The sequence below is a fragment of the Cheilinus undulatus genome, linkage group 9, assembly GCF_018320785.1.
Source record: "Cheilinus undulatus linkage group 9, ASM1832078v1, whole genome shotgun sequence".
In the NCBI taxonomy this organism is placed as follows: Eukaryota; Metazoa; Chordata; class Actinopteri; order Labriformes; family Labridae; genus Cheilinus; species Cheilinus undulatus.
This window is the reverse complement of record NC_054873.1, coordinates 28,187,509-28,206,632: the sequence shown is the minus strand read 5'-3', so window position 1 is coordinate 28,206,632 and position 19,124 is coordinate 28,187,509. Positions and strand designations below refer to the sequence as shown.

General features: G+C 39.8%; 2 protein-coding genes across 2 annotated transcripts in view; one reads left to right on the top strand and one right to left on the bottom strand.

The window, feature by feature from the left end:
• On the top strand, nucleotides 1–7,763 carry arsa (arylsulfatase A). The gene is made up of 8 exons (XM_041795570.1): nucleotides 1–306; nucleotides 1,182–1,422; nucleotides 1,517–1,735; nucleotides 1,872–2,041; nucleotides 2,194–2,318; nucleotides 2,561–2,688; nucleotides 2,767–2,869; nucleotides 3,388–7,763. Exons 1-8 carry the CDS (start codon nucleotides 86–88, stop codon nucleotides 3,681–3,683), a joined length of 1,503 nt encoding a protein of 500 aa, XP_041651504.1. The 5' UTR covers nucleotides 1–85; the 3' UTR covers nucleotides 3,684–7,763.
• Nucleotides 7,764–7,797: 34 nt separating this feature from the next.
• mapk8ip2 (mitogen-activated protein kinase 8 interacting protein 2) overlaps nucleotides 7,798–19,124 on the bottom strand; it is a 38,204-nt gene continuing 26,877 nt past the window's right edge. The window contains exons 5-14 of the mRNA XM_041795569.1: nucleotides 17,292–17,495; nucleotides 14,625–16,851; nucleotides 14,341–14,549; nucleotides 13,524–13,599; nucleotides 11,993–12,165; nucleotides 11,786–11,895; nucleotides 11,547–11,669; nucleotides 11,329–11,399; nucleotides 11,138–11,236; nucleotides 7,798–7,932 (exon numbers count right to left, since the gene is read on the bottom strand). Coding sequence (XP_041651503.1) covers nucleotides 7,860–7,932; nucleotides 11,138–11,236; nucleotides 11,329–11,399; nucleotides 11,547–11,669; nucleotides 11,786–11,895; nucleotides 11,993–12,165; nucleotides 13,524–13,599; nucleotides 14,341–14,549; nucleotides 14,625–16,851; nucleotides 17,292–17,495 — 3,365 coding nt within the window. The 3' untranslated portion in view covers nucleotides 7,798–7,859. The remainder of the gene's footprint in view (nucleotides 7,933–11,137; nucleotides 11,237–11,328; nucleotides 11,400–11,546; nucleotides 11,670–11,785; nucleotides 11,896–11,992; nucleotides 12,166–13,523; nucleotides 13,600–14,340; nucleotides 14,550–14,624; nucleotides 16,852–17,291; nucleotides 17,496–19,124) is intronic.

Genomic DNA, 19,124 nt, shown 5'->3' with positions numbered 1-19,124 from the left:
CAGTAGAGCTGAGAGATTCGACCTTGCTCTTCCGTATCTGTACCATGATCGTCACTCGAAGATAAAAGGAAAGCTCCGTGGAATAATGGACTACATCCTCCTCTTCTACTTGAACCTTGTTCTGTTCTGTTCGTGCTCCTCTTCGCTGCCGAATTTCGTCCTCCTTTTCGCAGATGATTTGGGCTTCGGGGACCTGGGATGTTACGGACATCCTAGTTCACTCACTCCAAACCTGGATCGTCTGGCGGCAGAGGGACTCCGGTTTACTGACTTCTACTGCACCAGCCCGGTCTGCAGCCCGTCCAGGTGCATGGAGTAACTTTACTTTGTATAGGATCGATGCTGACTTATTTATTCATTTTAGTGAGATCAGTAATCTGGTGGAGGTATCACTAGTCTGCAGGTCATATTTAAGTTTCAACATAAATTTATATGTAATCTCTAGTTTATACCTCTTTCATTTGTATGGTTCACTTTACTTTAGGGCTCGAAACTGGATTGTACACTTAATCTTCTCTGAAGGCTGAAGAGTAAAGTGACAGTCTAAATTCCTTTGACTTGAGGAAATAATTGTCTCCATTATTTTCACCATTTCACTGTTAATGTTTCCCGGGGTCTGAAGGTTTAATGATCAGATTCTATTGTGTTTCATCCACACTTAAAAGATTAGAAATACACAAATACCATTATTTTCAGATCAACTACAAGTATTAGTGCTTCCATTGAGGTACTACTTACCATTACATTGAGGTACTACTCAAAACTACAAATGTGAACATTTAATAATACCATTACAGTTCTTGAAATTATTTTGAAAGTTTTACTTTCATCAGATTGTCTTCACCCCTCCTTTTGACAATTAATCAGTGCATAGTTTGCATTCTGCTTTACTTTTGGCATTCTCATTTATGCTCAAATCTAACCCAGCTGCAGACACGACTCCAACTTTGACAACCTACTCAAATACAGTACAGCATCTGCAATGTTTATGGGTACAAGTACCAAGGCTTGGTACTGGCACTGGTTCTCTATGCTGAAATTTGTATTGGTGCATCCCTCTAAATTATATTAATATTTAATGTGGCATGCTTTTTGAAACAATTTATAAAATGTAATATTGCTGAAGTCTTGACTTTTGTTGAATTAAATCATCATCCTTGCTTGTTTTGATGTCTTTCCAGGGCGTCATTGTTGACGGGGCGCTACCAGACCCGCTCAGGTGTCTATCCAGGGGTGCTGTACCCAGGCTCTATAGGTGGCCTTCCTCTGAATGAGACCACCATTGCTGAAGTGTTGAAACCTCAGGGCTATGCTACTGCTGCTGTAGGGAAGTGGCACTTAGGGTTTGGTGCCAACGGGAAGTTTCTCCCAACCAGGCAGGGGTTTGATGAGTATCTAGGGATCCCCTACTCCCATGACATGGTCAGAACAAATAAAATCTTCTCCAGGTTTTTAAAGTAATCGGTAATTGATTTTATTTTAATATCTGTTCTTCCTTGCTGGTTTTTCCCCCCAGGGCCCCTGTTGGAACCTGACTTGTTTCCCTCCTGATGTGAAGTGTTTTGGATTGTGTGATGTTGGCACCGTAACTGTTCCACTGATGCACAATGAGATCATCAAGCAGCAACCAGTCAACTTCCTTGATCTGGAAAGGGCATATAGTGACTTTGCTACCGGTTTTATTTTAACATCAGTCAAGAAAAAACAGCCTTTCTTTCTCTACTATCCCTCCCATGTAAGTAACAGTGTCAGTTTATCAGTAATTGAGAGTGAAAATGTTTTAAAATTAAGTGTCTTTTAAAGTGTTTCTGACCCAGTGTAGATAAAGATTAGTCCTTGCAATAGTACTACCATCTTCTTTTTTTATGCAGCACACCCACTACCCCCAGTATGCAGGTCCTGGGGCAGCAGGGAGGACTTCAAGGGGTAAATTTGGAGATGCGCTGTTGGAGTTTGACAACACAATAGGAAACCTACTGGCAGCCCTGGAGAAGACAGGTGTTATCAACAACACACTCATCTTCTTCACTGCAGACAATGGGTTAGTTATCTACGTATGAATACTCGCCGTCACATGCAGACATCTTAATCTCCCAACTGTTGTACACTAGTTGTGTTTTTCTCTATCAAACGCTAAGTTTTATGTTTATGTGCACATAACCATGCTCATAATGAGACAATGTCTGTGTGTAGCCCTGAACTGATGCGAATGTCCCGTGGAGGTAATGCTGGCCCTTTAAAATGTGGAAAAGGAACAACATATGAAGGAGGCATGAGAGAGCCGGCCATCGCTTTCTGGCCTGGGACCATCAGGCCAGGTGAGGACAGCTCAGTCATCTGCATATACTGTAAAGTTAAGAGGGTCTGGTGTTTCCAGAGAAGTTTTTCAGCAATGATCACTTGGTTGGGTGTTCAAAAACACCCAAGTTAATTTGAGTTTTAGCACAAAACTTAACACTTACTTCTTGCATTCCCGAAATCAACTATGGACATTATAAACATGGAAATGGATGCAAACTCTTTCAGTGATTGCTTGCTTTTTCTTCACTCATCTCTGCAGGTGTGACTCATGAGCTAGCCAGCACTCTTGACATCCTCCCTACATTCGCAAGTTTGGCAGGAGCTACACTTCCCCAAGTGATGCTGGATGGGGTTGATATGACGGAAATGCTTGTCCATCAAGGAAAGGTAATGGAATGGAGGTAATTGTAAAATAATGTCAAACCCAAGCACATATTTCCATCCATTTTTTCTCATTTTTTGCAGAGCAAGAGGGAGACAATGATGTTTTACCCTACAGATCCAAGTGAAAAGTATGGCCTGTTTGCCCTCAGGTTAGGAAGGTACAAGGCCCACTTCTACACTCGAGGTACAGTCGACCTTATGTGATTTATTAATATGTATGCCCAACTTTGGACAATAACTAACAAAAATAGCTAAAAAGCGCAGTTTCAGGTTCTAGATTAAAACTGTGTAGTTGTACATTTTGGTGTCCCATATGGTAAGAGTAATTTGATACAACACAGCGATAAATATCTGCTAGTTTAATCGGTTCATGCCACATTATTTACCCATATTTTGTCTATCAAGAGGGGTGATATCTGCCAATACCACTGTTATTGTGAGAAGACAAATCTTCAGAAACTAGCAAAATTAAGTGTAACAGTTAAAGAAATGCATACCTTGTTGTTAAATTTGTATGAATAATAATAAGGAAAACACTTTTCTTTTAAAGGATATTTCTAACCCTTTTATTGGAACCAGCACCTACACAGTCCTAAACCTATTTAATACTGTTTTTGATCAAGTCCAATAGAAAGGACCATTTATATACTGTGTTCTAACCTAATCAAACAGTCTGATCTGATACCCTCATCCTTTAATCAGGTGCTACACATAGCGGCACTACTCCAGACCAGGACTGCCCAGTATTTGCAGTCCTGAAGGCCCACGACCCCCCTCTTGTTTTTGACCTGGAGGCTGACCCCTCAGAACACTACCCCCTTTCTCTGGGAGAGAGACCTGACCTCCAAGCCCTGCTAGAGAAGATAAATAAGGTGAAGGAGAAGTTTGAGGCCTCCATGGTGTTTGGAGAGAGCCAGATCTCAAAAGGAGAAGACCCGGACTTGGAGCCTTGCTGTGATCCTCAGTGCACCCCCAGACCCAGCTGCTGCCATTGCTGATGGGAAAGATTTCTTAATGATGACAAGTTGGGGAATGTGGAGTAATTGCACTAATATAAAGAAAGTTAAGCTTTGTTTACAGTTCATACTGAAATGTAAAATAACAATCGATTTGTTCCCTCAGTGAGGGGGCTGTTTTCTTAACGTACCATTGCTTTAAGTGGACTGGTGCTCAGTGGCACACATTACTGACGCTTCTAAATTTTATCCTTTGGTGTACTGGGGCTTCTTCCAGTGTACTGGGACTTCTCACCACTTGCCAGTTACCAGAGTGTACAGCTTTTATGGATGATTTGTGATCATCTCTCTGAACAAATCCAGGTAAACTGACCAGACACTGTGTTTGAAGAAAACAGGAGTAAAACCATTTACCTCTTGGACAGTCCAGTACTAGACTAGACACAGTACGCAAGTGTTTGCACCTCCGCCCAGGAGACTGATTCTTAATTAACACCTGTTCCCTACAAGTTGTCAACAATAACAATCACGTTATTCAAAATGAAGATCCAGACCGTTGGTCAAAGGATCATGGACAGTATTTTTGCTCAGAGAACAACTAGCTCATTGGCAAAGACAAAAAGTCTGGTTGTATGCTGGCAAAGTCACTTCACAAACCCAGCTAGAGGCATCAGGCTGCAGACCTCTATGGTGGGACGTTTTGGGCTCATCTGTTGCAGACATCTACAATGGAGCAACTTTGACAGTGGGGTGGGAACTGGGAAGTGATATAGCTGTGGTTTGTTATTTTAATTTTATCTCCCTCCCCTTTACTCTAACCCTAACCTTAAGGGTTTGGGTGTCTAACCTTAACCCTCTTTGGGGTTTTTCCTTAGCTTGTGGTGTGTTAAATTTAAATGTATCCCCCTCAGTAAATTTCAGATTTTTATTCATAAACTTCTGCTGTTGTAAAAAAAAAAAAAAAAAAAAAAAAGTCACTTACCATAACCTCTAACAGCGAGCAGAAAATATACGTCATTCAGTACGTCATTCTGGTTCTGGCTTTGGTAATGTAAGTCACTTCCTGTTGCACGGTCAAGGTCACCTTATTGTAGAGGTCTGCAGCCAGATCATCTTCAACACAGCAGGGACTCATGGTTTTGGTGAGTGGAGGAGTTTTTTAATCTCTACATTTGATGCTGACAAGGTAAAACTGCAAAATTCACTGCATAAGATGTTGGCATTATTTAGGATCCTTCTTATTTTTTAGATATACAGTATAATTTTTTTTTTGTTTTATTTTGTCATTTTTAATTTCATACAATGGTTTATTTACAAAGATTATATGGGTGCTTTTGCCTTAATTTGGAGAGGACAGGACAGTGGATAGTATCATTTTATTTGTCTTAGTTTATTTAAAGAACTTTACTGTTAAATACTTTGTCCCCCCACCACCACCAACATGTAGTTTACTTGTTTGTAATTTTCTCTGTCCTGACACTGAGCAGCTGGCTGTTAATAAAAGTGCCAGTGTGACATTTGATCCATGAGAATTGGACTTAGAAGTTATTGTTTTTGTTATCTCTTTTTAGATTAAAAAAATCAAAATACACATCATATATTACAGTTCAGCTAAAAAAACAGAGATGTTATTTTTATTCCATATCAGCCAAATGAGCCCAGCTGATTAAGGGGAGTGCTGGCACTGGTTTTATTCCACTTAAAGCATTGGTTTCTATAGAATAAATGGAGAACGGATGTGTTTCCTGACTTGCAGTGTTGGAGTACATTTTTAATTATTTCATTTTTAATCTTATATTTTGATGTGGATGTGTGGATTTTTACTTCTTACATGGCATTGCAATTTTTTCAAGATAAAACACAACAATCAATAGTAAACAATACAGACACAATCAAACTTTTGGACATCAAGCATATATTTTATTCATAAGACCAAACCCATGACAAGGCAGAGTGATTTTTTTGTCATTTTTTTCATTTTTACCCTGGAATTTTACAAGTCCTTGTTTTTAAAGATACAAGATAGGATATGTTTGTTCTGTCACATACTGTTTTCTCTAGGTATACAGTGAAGAATCTTGTTAATGTAATAAAGTCAAAATTTAGCTTTAACTGTTAATGTATGTCTCAGCGGCTATATGGGACTTGCTCATCCTCAGAGGTTGTTTTTGTGTAGCTTTGTGGAGGGACAGGTTTGTAACTAGGCTGTAATGAGATAGAAAAACAAAAGAATCAGAAGCAGATAAATACAGATCAGAGACAGGTCACGCTGTCAGAGCTCAGAGGCGATTACTATAATCGGCAAGTCGCGGTAATAAGTTTCAAGTGGCAGCTGACTCAGTCACTATTCAGCTCTAACAGCAGATTGGTCGGTTTTCTGGTGGGTGTGTCACACATTGATGTCACTGCTCACAAATGTGTCCTAAATGTGCTGCTGAAGCCTGTGTGCGAAGAGTTAATGGAGTTAGAAACCAAAACGCCACATGTGACGGATACTGAGAAAACATCCTGTGTGGAAACAAGACACTTGAATAAAATGATAGATCACAGATATTTATGTGATTTTCTTTTCTTTCCGGGGATGTTGTCTGGTTGTAGTCTTTTTTTAAAACTTCTTTTAAATGTACATATTCATTCATTTCATAACATACTCAACATAAAGGACACAGCACTATTTTAGATTTGCTATTGTATATACATGATCTAACTGACAGCGATACATATGTAAAGAACCCCTAATTAGCCACCTGCCATAACAGTGACACTGAAAACCTGCAGATCTGAGGTGTTTCTTCTGGTGAACTGTGACTGAAAGCAGCCAAACACAAAGCTAAACATTGTGTAAAGGAACATGGCAGATGGCAATTGTGACTGCATCATTCTTTAAAATGCCCCCTCCTCTGTAAGGTGCGTAAAAGTAAGCATTCAAATGGCACAGCAACGCCAACAAAGGTTGTGGTGTTGTGTAGGAATGATGCTTAAATTTTTGGGATAACAAAAGCAGTAAATAATATAACCATCCCTTGTATCCATCATATTAAAAATCAAAAGTCTAACCATTTACATAACTATAAAACCTCCCTTTTTATGCTTTACAAAAGACTGAGGACATGTGGTACCAGGACTGAGCAAGGACACTCTCATTTACTCTTAGGCAGTCCTGTCTTTCCAAACTTCCATGTCAAAAAAGAGAGAGTAGGGTGCCAGTGAAAATCAGAGTTAAACAGTCAGAGAATATGTGAGAATATGGCTTTTCAGAGCGCCTTAACCTTCTTTAACCTGACAGTCCCGTCAGTCATAGCAAAGCAGATGGTGATTTGTGATTTAAACAGCTGAATGATTTCCTACGAAAGTTCCCCACGATGAAGGTCAGCAAGCAGTGCGATTTTTGAGGACTGAATAATGAAAGTAAAACATTTCTGTCATTACATCCAAATGTGCTGACAGTAGCTGCACCTTATCCAAGCTGAATAAAATATCTACGGGGCTAATGACATTCAAAGGTCATACCAAGTCATTACACCTCCAAAATCTCTTACATCTGCTCCAACATTAACAAAACCCCTCCTGCAGTCTCAGCTGTGTGTTTGTTAATTAGTTTGGATGAAGCGCCTGTATGTCTACTTTCTATACATGTATTTACAACACACACTACGCAACACAGGGGTAAGCTTGGACCAAGGACGGTTCACTGTACTCTCTCTACTTTGCTCCAATGTCACTATCAGTAGAAATCAAAGAAGCAGTTTATCAATATTGAACAAATACATATTTACAGTAAATGATCCCACACCATTCCCTAACTGATTGTTGAGCTGCTTGCCATTCTCTAGGATATGTGTATTTCTGTGTCTCTGTGTGCAGTTACCCTACTAGCCATGCATTGAAAAGTGAAACAGCAGTAGTAGGTATATTGTTTTTCATTTCAAAAGAGGAACCCTTTAAATAAACAGGTGCTCAGCGTCTTAGTTTTCATATCATAGAAAAAGATAAAAGAAACAGGCAATCGATCCATCAAGATGATGGAAATAAACAAAGAGAAAATGAATGAATGAATGAAATCAGTCAAATGCCAAGCGTACTGTAGAAATGAAGATCCCAGTTTAGAGGAGTATTTTACAATGAGGGAGAAGCTCCTGCTCAAGGCGAACAAGGTGGCAAACTCGATCACCATACACAAGCTGCGGAGACGGAAGGAGGTTGTCATGGCAACACTTCTTACTCCAGGTAGATGTCCTCAGTGGGGCAGGCGTACTCCAGATGTTCCTGGTAGTACTCCTGGAAGGCTCGTCTGCAGACACAGAGAGACGAGAGCATGACTAATGATTGACCTGCCAGCGATTATGACACAGTAATCCTTTCTGCAGTCCCAGATTTTACAGTCATGCACTGACTGTTTACTAAGAAGTGGATGCAAACACAAAGACTGCTTCATTAAAATAATCCACTGCAAATGCAGGAGTACTGCTGGTGAATAAGGGTATTGTTGTTCTGCCTTTGTCTTTGTGTCTGTCCCTCGAACAGTGCAGGAGGAGCTGATGGATGAAAGAGCCTTGCCCCTTCTTGTGCTCTGCTGCCTGCCCTCTCTGCCTCCAGAGACAGTGACATATCTGTTTCTTTAATTATTCAAACCCAATACAGCTGAATCATGCACGACTTAGCGTGCACCCATTATTGAACCCTCCATACATGCATATGAAAAGACTTTGGTTCAAAATATCCTCAGATCACTGCTCACTAATCCTGCTGCAGATAAGAGCGCTCCACTGCATGGATGAGATTTAAACACAGTTTTGCAGCTATCAGAGAGGACTTTTAATGTGAAATTTAGTTGACAAAAAATCACAATATATAGAACCATTCAGATGCATTTTATAGGAATTCAGTGTTTTAACAGGTGACCGACAAAAGAAGGTTGAAAATGGTTCAGAAACTAATTCACACTAACGTTATGTATGCAATAAATTGATTATAAAATAAAAGCTGACAAAAATATAAAAGAAATACAATGCAATAAACAACAACAATACAAAAACTGTAAAATATTACACTTGAAATATTTTTATTTAAAATTACATTAAAATCAACAAAACAATAAAATGAATAAGCATGTAAAAATAAATGTGAAAATAAAAGATTATCATCAAAGTATTAAAATGCGTAGCATTTGATAAAATTTTTTAAACCACATTTCAAAGCACAGTTACTAAGAGAATCACAGCATGGTGCACTATACGCAACATGCTGAAAGATAAATTAATCTAGAGAAATATAATTTTTTTTAGATTTAGAACTAAGAGATTACTATTAGAAAGGGTCTGAAAAATATTTTTGTCAGTATTTCATCAAACATAGATTTTATTATTTAACTCAGCATTTAACAGAACATTGTGAATAAGACACAATACAACAATTTCAGGTCATGATTAGCACGGTGGGAAATTAGCACCCACCACCACCCAAATGCGGGTATTTTTAAACTATGTGAACAGGTGAATATGCTCAACCTACCGGCCACCGGGGCAGATAAATAAAAGAAGTCGTACCCAAAAGAGTGATTTTGTTAGAGTAAACAGCCTAAATTAAATTCCTTTTTTTCTGCTTGTTCCTACTGACTTTATGAGCAAAGCTGAGCAGACCTACACACTCACTAACCAAAAAAGCCTTCCTCCTCCTCCTCTCTGTGTGAGAGCTGCCGTCAAATGTTTACAGGCATCTGTGTGCTGAGATGGTTTGACTCAGTATGATACGAGAGTAGTTCTCCACTCTAATCTACTAAAGATGTGTTTGTACCAATGTCTTGCTTTTTGCAAATCCAAGAAAATTAATCAAAGCCTGAATGTTGGCTTGCAACTGCAGAAAATTTGCAAAAAAAAAAAAAGTATTAATTTGGTTTGTCAGTCCCTCCAATTTTTAGCATAAGTAAGTACGTTGATGGTAACTAGTGAACCACCCTAATAGTTCTGAAAACACAGAGGTAACTTTAAAAATTGTAAAGAATGTTAGTTTATTTTTCTACAGGGGGGTTAAAGATCATCACCTTTAACTATCATAAAATAGTCACACCATACTCTGTATGCCATTTTTTTACTCATGTGGGTCAGTTCAGCTCCAAGTCCTCTTCATACAGGCAACTAATACAGGCCACAATTAAAAAGTAATGTGAACAGCAAACTTAGATAATTCTGATCTGAGCAAAAAAAAAAAAAATTAAATTAAGCATCGAATCATGCAGTGTAAATCCTGCCTTGGATGCAGATCATTCACACACATTCCAGATATCGTTCGCAACGCTCAAAACCTCATGCCTCCACTTTTCAGGGAATGAAAAAAAAAGATGTAGTTTACAAATAACTTAACATTGAATAATCATAGTCGGCATCTTTTTGACACTTTTTCTTTTTTTATAATTTGTTAAAACCCACTGACAAATGTAAAGGGTGACCAATAGCACTGATTTAAGAAAAAAAAAAGATAAAATTGTGAAAAATGGAGCAAAGCCTGCAAATTAGTTTTGGCTAAGCTAATGATTCACACCTGACATGCATCTTAATCAAACCACATGACTCACATCCTCCTAATTCAGTGCTCCACTTAAGCGAAAAGATTTCCGATCTCTTCCTCAGCTATGTAATTGCCTGCTCTGCCCTGGTTCAGCACTGCATTTTAGCTTTTAACCCACCTCCACCCCAGCATCCACCTGTGGGCTTAGACAGGGGTATAACATGTAATCTCACTGCACAAAATAAATCTGCAAGGAGTGATGAAGTTGGAGTCTGACGCTAAACAAATGCTATGCTGCCGTAATAAATGCTTGAACAAATTACAAATGTGAGATGACTGACTGAAATGGAGATGGGAGGTTTTGGCCAGAAATTGTATATATTTGGAAAACTGTCAACATTATACTGCAAGAGAAAACAGAACATTATATTCCAATAATATAACTGTCTAATTTTAATTCTTTAGAGGAAAATGAATAACTATGAAACAGATATATGTTGTTGATACCTCTTAATAGATGTTGGTGCTGGGAGAATGGACAGTCTACTAGAAGTTTGACTTCCAAACAGTACCTCTTTTTTATTTGATGTTGTTTCTTATAAATTAAGATCTTATTGTTGACTTGTACATCTGTGGACATCTTGTGTACACATGTTGAAAAAATAAGTAAGAATTGAAGGGTAAAAATATTGGATAATAGTACATTTAAATTAAAAAAAACCCTTCTAAACACTAAAATTTTGATTTAAAGCAGAATAGAATCATCATGATAATTAACTAAGTAAATATAAAGGATGAACATAAAGGGCCACATTAAAGCCAGGCTAAATAAATGAGGTTTTAGATTGCATTTTAAAATCTCAGTATTCTCACTCATTGGTGTTAACATGTCATTAAGTCACAAACACACTCACCTGAACTGAATCTAATTCTGTCCCCCAGTAGAAAAAGAGATATTAAAGCTCTCATGTAATAATGTGTTTATGACTTACCCGACACTCTCTGCTACACGTCGCATGGACTCCTGGGATACAAACACATGGCAGGCAAATCTGTTCAGCATCGGGTGCTTAGTGATGAAGCCGAAGTAGCTGCAGAGAGACGAAAACAACATGGTCAAATCATTCAGGTGAGAGACCGTGCACTGGTGATACAGGGGCAGAAGAGAACTGTGTTTGTTTACCAGTTGTTCCTCGGATGACATCCACAGAACGAGATGTTCTTCATCTGGAAGAAGTGACTACATCTGTCATACTAAAGGGGGAGAAATGCAGGAACAGACAAGAAAAGTTTGCTTCATTATCAAAAAAGCACAGCTGCACTATAATTAAATATTCAATAGACACTAGTTGTGTTTTTGTTGAGTGAATTTGTAACGTATTGATTTTTTTGAGTCCATACCTCATCAAGAGTGTCATATTCATCCTCCAGGCTCATGATCAGTTTCACTCCTTGCAAGCTAATCTCCAGCTCACACAGAGAAGGAGGTCGCACATGTACTGTCCTTTTCCTCGATATTGCAATCTAGCAGACCAAAAGTTTACATCTCAGAACTTACAGGCTTAAATGTGACATTTGAGGATGCATGCTTGTGTATATTTTGTGGGTTTCTTCGTGTTTGCTGTTTTGACAAAGCTTACCTTCTGCATTGCAGCGCAGAGAATGCCATTGCCTTGGTGATAAGGTACCTCAACTGACCCCAAAAACTGAACACTAAAAGTGTCTACCCAAGCTGGATTTCTTTTCATTCCTGCATGGTTAAATGTGGAGATATAAATACAAATCATTTGATTTATTTCCACCATTTAGGATGTGAAAATAGAAAGGTGATGTAATTCAGAACTCACCCAACAACTCCTTAGACTGGCCTATGACCTCGTTGGCATAGAAGGCAGGAAATATGCCCCTCTCCCCTGTCCGCATGTTATAGCCTCTGTACCAGTAGTCATCCTCTTCTTCTTCCACATATAAAGGATCATCCACATCCAGCTCCAGCTCATCTGCATGTCTGGGAATGAACCTACAAGGTGCAGCATGGAGGGGGAGAACAAAAGGAAACAAGCATCTCAGTAAAATGGTGTGTTCTTGCATAGTGTTACTAAAGCTCAGAATGAAATACACTGTAGTTCTTTTATGTTACAATTTGGTTTCACACTGAAAAAGAAAGACAGATCAAATCGTTAACGTTAAAGGATAGGAGGACTGCAGGCCGATTAATATCTCCATGATTACTGAAGAGGAGAGCAGTGACATAATTCCAATTTTACTACTTGAATGTGAACACAAAGGAGGTGAAAGTGGCCTTCTCTCTTATTTTTGCACACACTTGCACTGACACAGGGGGTGGCTGATGCAGTTATTACCAAACCAGCTGGTAGGTCTTGCAATCAGCTGTTGCTCAGACATCTACCCCTCTCTCTAACATAATTACTGGTTCTTTTTTGCTAGTTATGACCTCTACAGCACAATAAAATCCATAAAATCTTGAAGAAACTAGATTTATTTTTTATGATAACAAGGACTCATATCTCAATCTGGTAATACCCAATACCTTCAATGTTTTACATTGCCAAAAGTAGAAGGGATGCATGGATGAATCGGTTAAACATTAGTATCAACCTGTTGATTGACATAGGCCCACTGGCAAATAATGCAGTATGCAGTGATGTCACAAGCTGATGTGTATCTGTTGTATTGCATCAAATTAATGCTGAGAAGCCTTACTGATGATTCAGAGAAGAGTTTTTTTTTTTTTTTTACCAGGCAGAGGAGTCTAATTTGTTTTGTTTTCATGATCAAACATGATATAAAATGCCCCCCATGTGGCAGTCTTATGAACACAGTCGTGCATAAATTTTAGGCATATAAGGCCTGTAGGGCTCATCATGGGGGCTGATGTGCCACAACTTTGGGCTGAAGAAAGGGGAGATTGTGGCCAGATAAAGTTTAACACATGTCAATACATAGGTGTGACTCAGCAGCCAAGGCCAAGCTCAACTGCATTTCTGTTGCTTGGGCCATTTTGCCCCTGATATATGCTCGGAGACTTCTGGTGTTTTTTTAGTCCCTTCGGACATCCACAGCAAGACCAGGGGCATATATTTTTTCAACAGATTTTTTTCCCATGTCCCTGGTAATACTCAAAGACATCCACAGCACAGTCGGGGTTGTGTCAATCCTCTGTTCAGCCTGATGGAGCCCCTAGGCAGCTTATTTGGTACATTCATGCCTCACTTAAGCCTATACATTTTTGCAGAGTGAAGCAATGAAAAAACATCCTTATTGGTATCTGTAGTCAGCTAAATTGATATATTAAACGTCAGTACCAATTTCGCTCATAGGCATTTCTGAAAATGAGTCCTCCACAGGTTGTCTCACCTGTAAACTGCCCTGTGTGTCTGGTCCCTTTCCTCTCCGTTAATGGTACAGGAGAATAGTCCAAAGGATTCTGTGCCTGCGTGACAAAAGGAAACCATTCAGACCATTTTAAATTCAATCTTAATCAAATTTAAAGCAAAATACCCAAAATAAAACATGCTAACCATCTCCCTCAAACTTTATGGTAATTTTTCATGCAAATTTCATTCGAGGAGGTTTAAAAAGCTAATGTGATTTGTCAAAAAGTAGAAATGGAAAGCCTCTGTAATGAGCCTTTCATTATGTAAATCACTCTTCATTAGCGGAGTAAATCCTAAAGCTGGAGCACAGATTGATGATGGATGTACTGGGAGGCAAAGCTCTCCCATAGCTCTTGTGTGGGCTCCTGACAAATTTAGATCACATGTTAATTTATCATGCAGACAGTGATAAGTTATATCCTAATGGAGTTCATTCTTTTTAGAGCCCTAAATGTGAGTTTTCAGCAACAATGACACTTGGTCAAAACCTGTAGGGTATCAAATGTAACTCTGCCCAAGTAAAATGACAAGTTTATGTGTGGAAATCAATCATTCACTTAATGTATGAGACAGCAGGGACCATTTTTTGATAGTTCCAAAACAAACTCAAATCAACACTGAAGCCTCAATATGACACCATTTTATGGCCTTTTCTAAGGCTATCACCAGGTCATTCTCATATATGATTCTTGGGGTATTTTTATAAGAGATGAGACTATTCTTCACATGACTTTAGCGTGTCTTTGTTCACATCTGACACTTGCCCACAAGGACACATTGTCTGGAGAGTGACTTACTGGAGGAGCGAGAGGTGCTGTTGACGAACACATTGAGAAATTTCTTGGAGAATGGGAGGTCAGCCTCAGGAGAAGAATCCTCTGAAGAACTGAGGAGTTCTGGCCTTACTTCCTCATCATTATGACCATAAACCACCTCTCCTGTTCCCAAAGGCTCCTCGTCACAGAGTGTGGAGAGCTCACTGTCATCGCTCAGAACAGAAGTGCATCTAAAGGAGCAAGACATTTATAAGTTTCATACAGATTTTATTTTAGTTTTAGCTTTCACTTGGATTGTTGTATACCTTCTGAGACTGACTAGTTCAAGCGTTGTATTCTCATCCACAACTAGCGTGTACTTCATGGAGTCATAGGCAAGTCCATCATCTTCACTGGGCTGTCTCAGAGCGAGATCTTTGTCACACAGAGGAAGGTCATTGTCTGATAAGGGATGGTTTTGGACACTGGAATCAATGGGTGGTGAACTGTCAAGCTCTAAATCACTACCCCGGTAGGACTGGTTCCTCAAGCCATCTAGGAATGGGTAGGAGTCCCCATCGTCTTCCTCTTCATCGTTGTCGGTGGAGTAGGTAAGGCTGAAGCAGCGGTTAGTCTGGGCGGTGGGTATGTCCAGTGTTAGGCTGTTTTTAACCTCAGTGATACGCTCAAGGGAGGCAGAGGAGCGACTTGTCGGCCTGGGCTCTGTCTCTCGTCCTTCATCTTTGTCACTGACCACACTCTCAGTGAGGCTTGGTGAGTCCAGATCCTTCCTCCCCTCTAGCATCATCAAGTCATTGTTGGGCTCATCATCTTCCTCCTGTCTCCCAGAATTCTTAGATTGCATGTCTGTGTAGTTCTTCTCAGAGTCTTTAGTAGGATATGAGGAGTTGATCTCTGTGTTCACCCTACTGCTGCTTGCAAAGCACTCAACGATCAAAGGGCTGATGGTGTCATTAGTTGGATTGCTCATATAAAGATGGGGGTTTATCTTCCCGCCTTCTTTCTTATCTCTTGGTCCCATGCTATCCTTTCTGTGCCCTTCACTGTCCTTCCCTTCTCCTTCTGATTCTTCAAATCCTGCTTTTTTCTCTTGGTCGTCATCATTGAAACCATCTCCATCTCCAATGTCTGAAGATGGTGAGATGGTATCTGACACAGACACCTTCCTCTTGAAGCAATCCTCAGGACAGCTGATTGGGTACGAGCCCTCTGAGATCATCCTGTTGACCAGATTGCTAAGCAGCCAAGGTGAGTCTGAGTTCTCGCTCAGGTCATCTTCACTCTCTGATTCGGATTCTCCCTCACTGGTTCCATCATATTCATCTGCACTGGGCATTAGCCTGGGTCCTACCGGCAGGTAGAAGGAGCGTTTGAAGCTCTCTAGACTGTGGTCTGGTTCTATCTGCAGCACCATCTGTCTGGACAGGCTGTCTTCACAGCGTTGAGCTGGAGGAAGAGTCTCATCTGGGTCAGCCTGGTGCTCACAAGATAAATCATCATCCATACTCCTCAGCCTTATCAGAGCTTGTTCATCGTAGGACTCAGGAGGAAGGATGGGTGAGTCAATAGGTGATGGTGTGGCAATAGTGGGTGAGGGTAGAGGGGAAGGAGATGGGAGAGGAGACCCTTCTTTGATTGGGTCAGGCTGGCCAAGGAGCAGGGATGTTTTTAGTCCAACAATACCGCTGTCCTGTTCTAACTCAGTATCCGGATCCAATTCCTGGTCTGATGTGGGTGAGCTGGCCTCCTCAATGGAGTTGGTGAGGTGAGATGAGCGCCCACTGCTACTGTCATCACTGGTCAGGTCCAGCTCAGTCTCGGAGATGGAGGAGATCATGTTTGAGACTACTGGACCTCCACAGGCAAATGCTGCCTCTATCTCTCCTTCAACGTCAGAGTCAGATCCTGGGGAGCTGAGGTCCTTGTCCTGGTCGGAAGTCATGTAACCCTGCTGGTTCATATCTGCTATTCCTGGGTCTGAGGATGGAGAGGTGGAATCATTCACTGCTCCTTCTGTGGCAGAAGCTGCCGAAGCATGTGACATGTTGGACTTGTCAAGAGCATCCGAACGGCTGGAGGACACATAGCTGGAGAAAGAAGCAGGCTCAGAGGGCTCAATGGAGGGGAACTCCACATACGATGACTGGCTCTCCTTGCAAACCATATCATAGGTCTCCTTACACATGAATTCCACTTCAAAGTCCTTCTCTAGCTCCTCATCAGACAAGGGTGTATCAGCCCCATCATTGCCTCCAATGGGTGCAGTGGATGAAAAGCAGTGACTGGTTCCATCTGGGTCTAGGTCAGTCTCCGGCTCCATACCAGACTCACTGGTAATTGTGTAGGTGTCAGTGGCACGATGGTTTGAGTGTTTGTGGTTGTGGTGGCTGTTGAGGTCATGGTCCACCTCTGTGTCTGAACACTGGGAGTGTTCATCAACAGAAGGTACCCTGGTTGTCTGGATTGAAGGGTCCACCTTTGAATCGGTGGCATTGCCAGAGCAAGGGTGGGACTTGTGTTGACCAAACGAACCTATGAAGACAAAAAAGGTGTGGGGGCAAAAAAGATAGACCATGAGAAAGAAACATTTAAGATTAAAAATGGATCTAACTAAGTACAGTGAAGCAGAGAAAGAAAAAAGGGGAGACAATAAGATTTATGGAAGCATGAGCAATTTGATAATAAAGTTAAGACAGAAGTAAAGAAGAATAGTAACTGAAGAGAGGTGGATGTATTTTTTTTCTTTATAAAGGCAGCATGTGGGATGAGCAAGTTCAGCAATTGCATCTTCATTAGATACGCACTAATTTGATTCCTAAAAGTAGACCAGCACAACTTGGCCTGCATTTGCTGAACATATTACTGAGCAAATCAAATTCACATCACGTCACTTCATGTCACCACAACGGCACTGGACGACACTGATGTTAATGGAATGAGCTTTTAACTTGCTGGGTTGGCCTTTTTGTTACCGTATTCGGGCCTCTCCCGCCTGTTGCCCTCCATGTCGCATAAGAGGGGTCTGTGAGGGGACTGGGGGTTCCCACCCTCCCCAGCCTGTTTGAGGGCAGTACCTTTGGTTGGAGACCCTGGTGCATGGGAAACCGGAGAAGCTGGGCACTGGCCTGTCACGTGGCTACCATCCTCTAGACACGAGTGAGTTGGAGACAGACGGCCTGGGAGTAAGACAAGAAAACTTGAGTTTCATGTTTCATTTATGATTGTGTTACTCATACAGTATTATAACAAATTATACTATGTCATATGATAGCGTATCAAATTGTAATGTACTATATACTCTGATGTTATGACTTGTTATAAATTGTAATGTGGTATTAAACTGTCTAATGAATCATGTGGTATTGTACAGTATAGTGTCATGTCCTGCTGTGTTGAGTTGAAATATGATGTATGTTGACGTATTATCCCATCATGCTATACTGTATCAAATTATGTCATATCATGCTATAGCGTGCTGTATGATGTTGTATTGTTTCGTTTCATATCGTACTATATTGTATCCTATCATAGTGCCATTTTGTCCTATTGCATTGTATTTTGTCCTATTGTATTGTATTGCATTGACTGTATCATATCATATCCTACCCTATAATATCATATCATACCATACCCATATCATATTGTGCCATATCATATCATATCATAGTGTGATATAGTATTCTATCCTATCATATTTATCGTGTCACATATGGTGTCTTGTGGCATTGTGTACTATCATGATCTATTGTTATGTATCGTGTTATATTGTGTCATTTTGCATCATATCATATCCTACCTTATCATATCCTACTGTATAATAATGTTTTGTGGTATTGTTTCCTGTAATATTGTATTGTATGGTATTGCATCATAGTGTATTTTGGTATTGTGTCCTGTTGTACCATATCATATACTATCATATCATATCGTGTGGTTGTTTATCATACTGTGTCATACCATATTGTATCATAGTGTCTTTTGGTATTGTTTCCTGTTGTATTTTATAGTATGGTACCATTTCATAGTGTCTGATGGTATTTTGTTCTATTGTTATCATATCATATTATCTTATGGTATTGTGTCCTATCATTTCGTATCGTATTGTATCATATTGTTTCATAATGTATCATATCATATTGTACTATATTGTAGGTATCATAGCATCTTGTGGTATTGTGTCCTATCGGATCATAATGTACAGTGTCATATCTTACCATGTCGTGTCATATCATCTCATACGTATCACATCTTACTGTATCATTGTATCCAGTCCTTCCTATCCTATCCTATCCTATCCTATCCTATCCTATCCTATCCTAATGTGTGTCATCATAGTTTATAGTGTTACATCATATCAATTTGTCCATTTCTTTTTGTGTTGAGACTTGTGTGGTATTGTATTGAATTTTTGCTGTTCAGTATCAAATTATGTCAAATCATGTTTTATTATGTCACAGTGTGTCATGTCATGGCTCCTGTGTTGTGTTGTGACAAGTTGTAAGGTGTTGCATTGTTGTACCTGTACCATGTCATGTCTTGTGGTAAGACACGATGTGTGATATTATACTTAAGTTTTGTATTGTATTATTTCAGAGCTTTTATCTAAAGATAAGACATTTTTATCTTTGACAGAATTTGGGAAGGTTTTGAATACCTTAATTACAGTATGTCTTGATTATCGTAATGCGATTTACTTTGGTGCTAGCCAAGCTTCTCTTTATCATTTACTGCTTGTTCAGAATGCAGCGACCCTTTAGTTAAACATGAGCATTTTACCCATGGCTCCTTCTTATCTCTTTGATCTT

Bases quoted from the DNA above. Each gene is read 5' to 3' on its own strand.
- arsa (XM_041795570.1), top strand. From the start codon at position 86: ATGGACTACATCCTCCTCTTCTACTTGAACCTTGTTCTGTTCTGTTCG. The intron at 1,423-1,516 runs GTCAGAACAAAT...TTTTCCCCCCAG, and splicing joins TCCCCTACTCCCATGACATG to GGCCCCTGTTGGAACCTGAC. The intron at 2,689-2,766 runs GTAATGGAATGG...CATTTTTTGCAG, and splicing joins TGCTTGTCCATCAAGGAAAG to AGCAAGAGGGAGACAATGAT.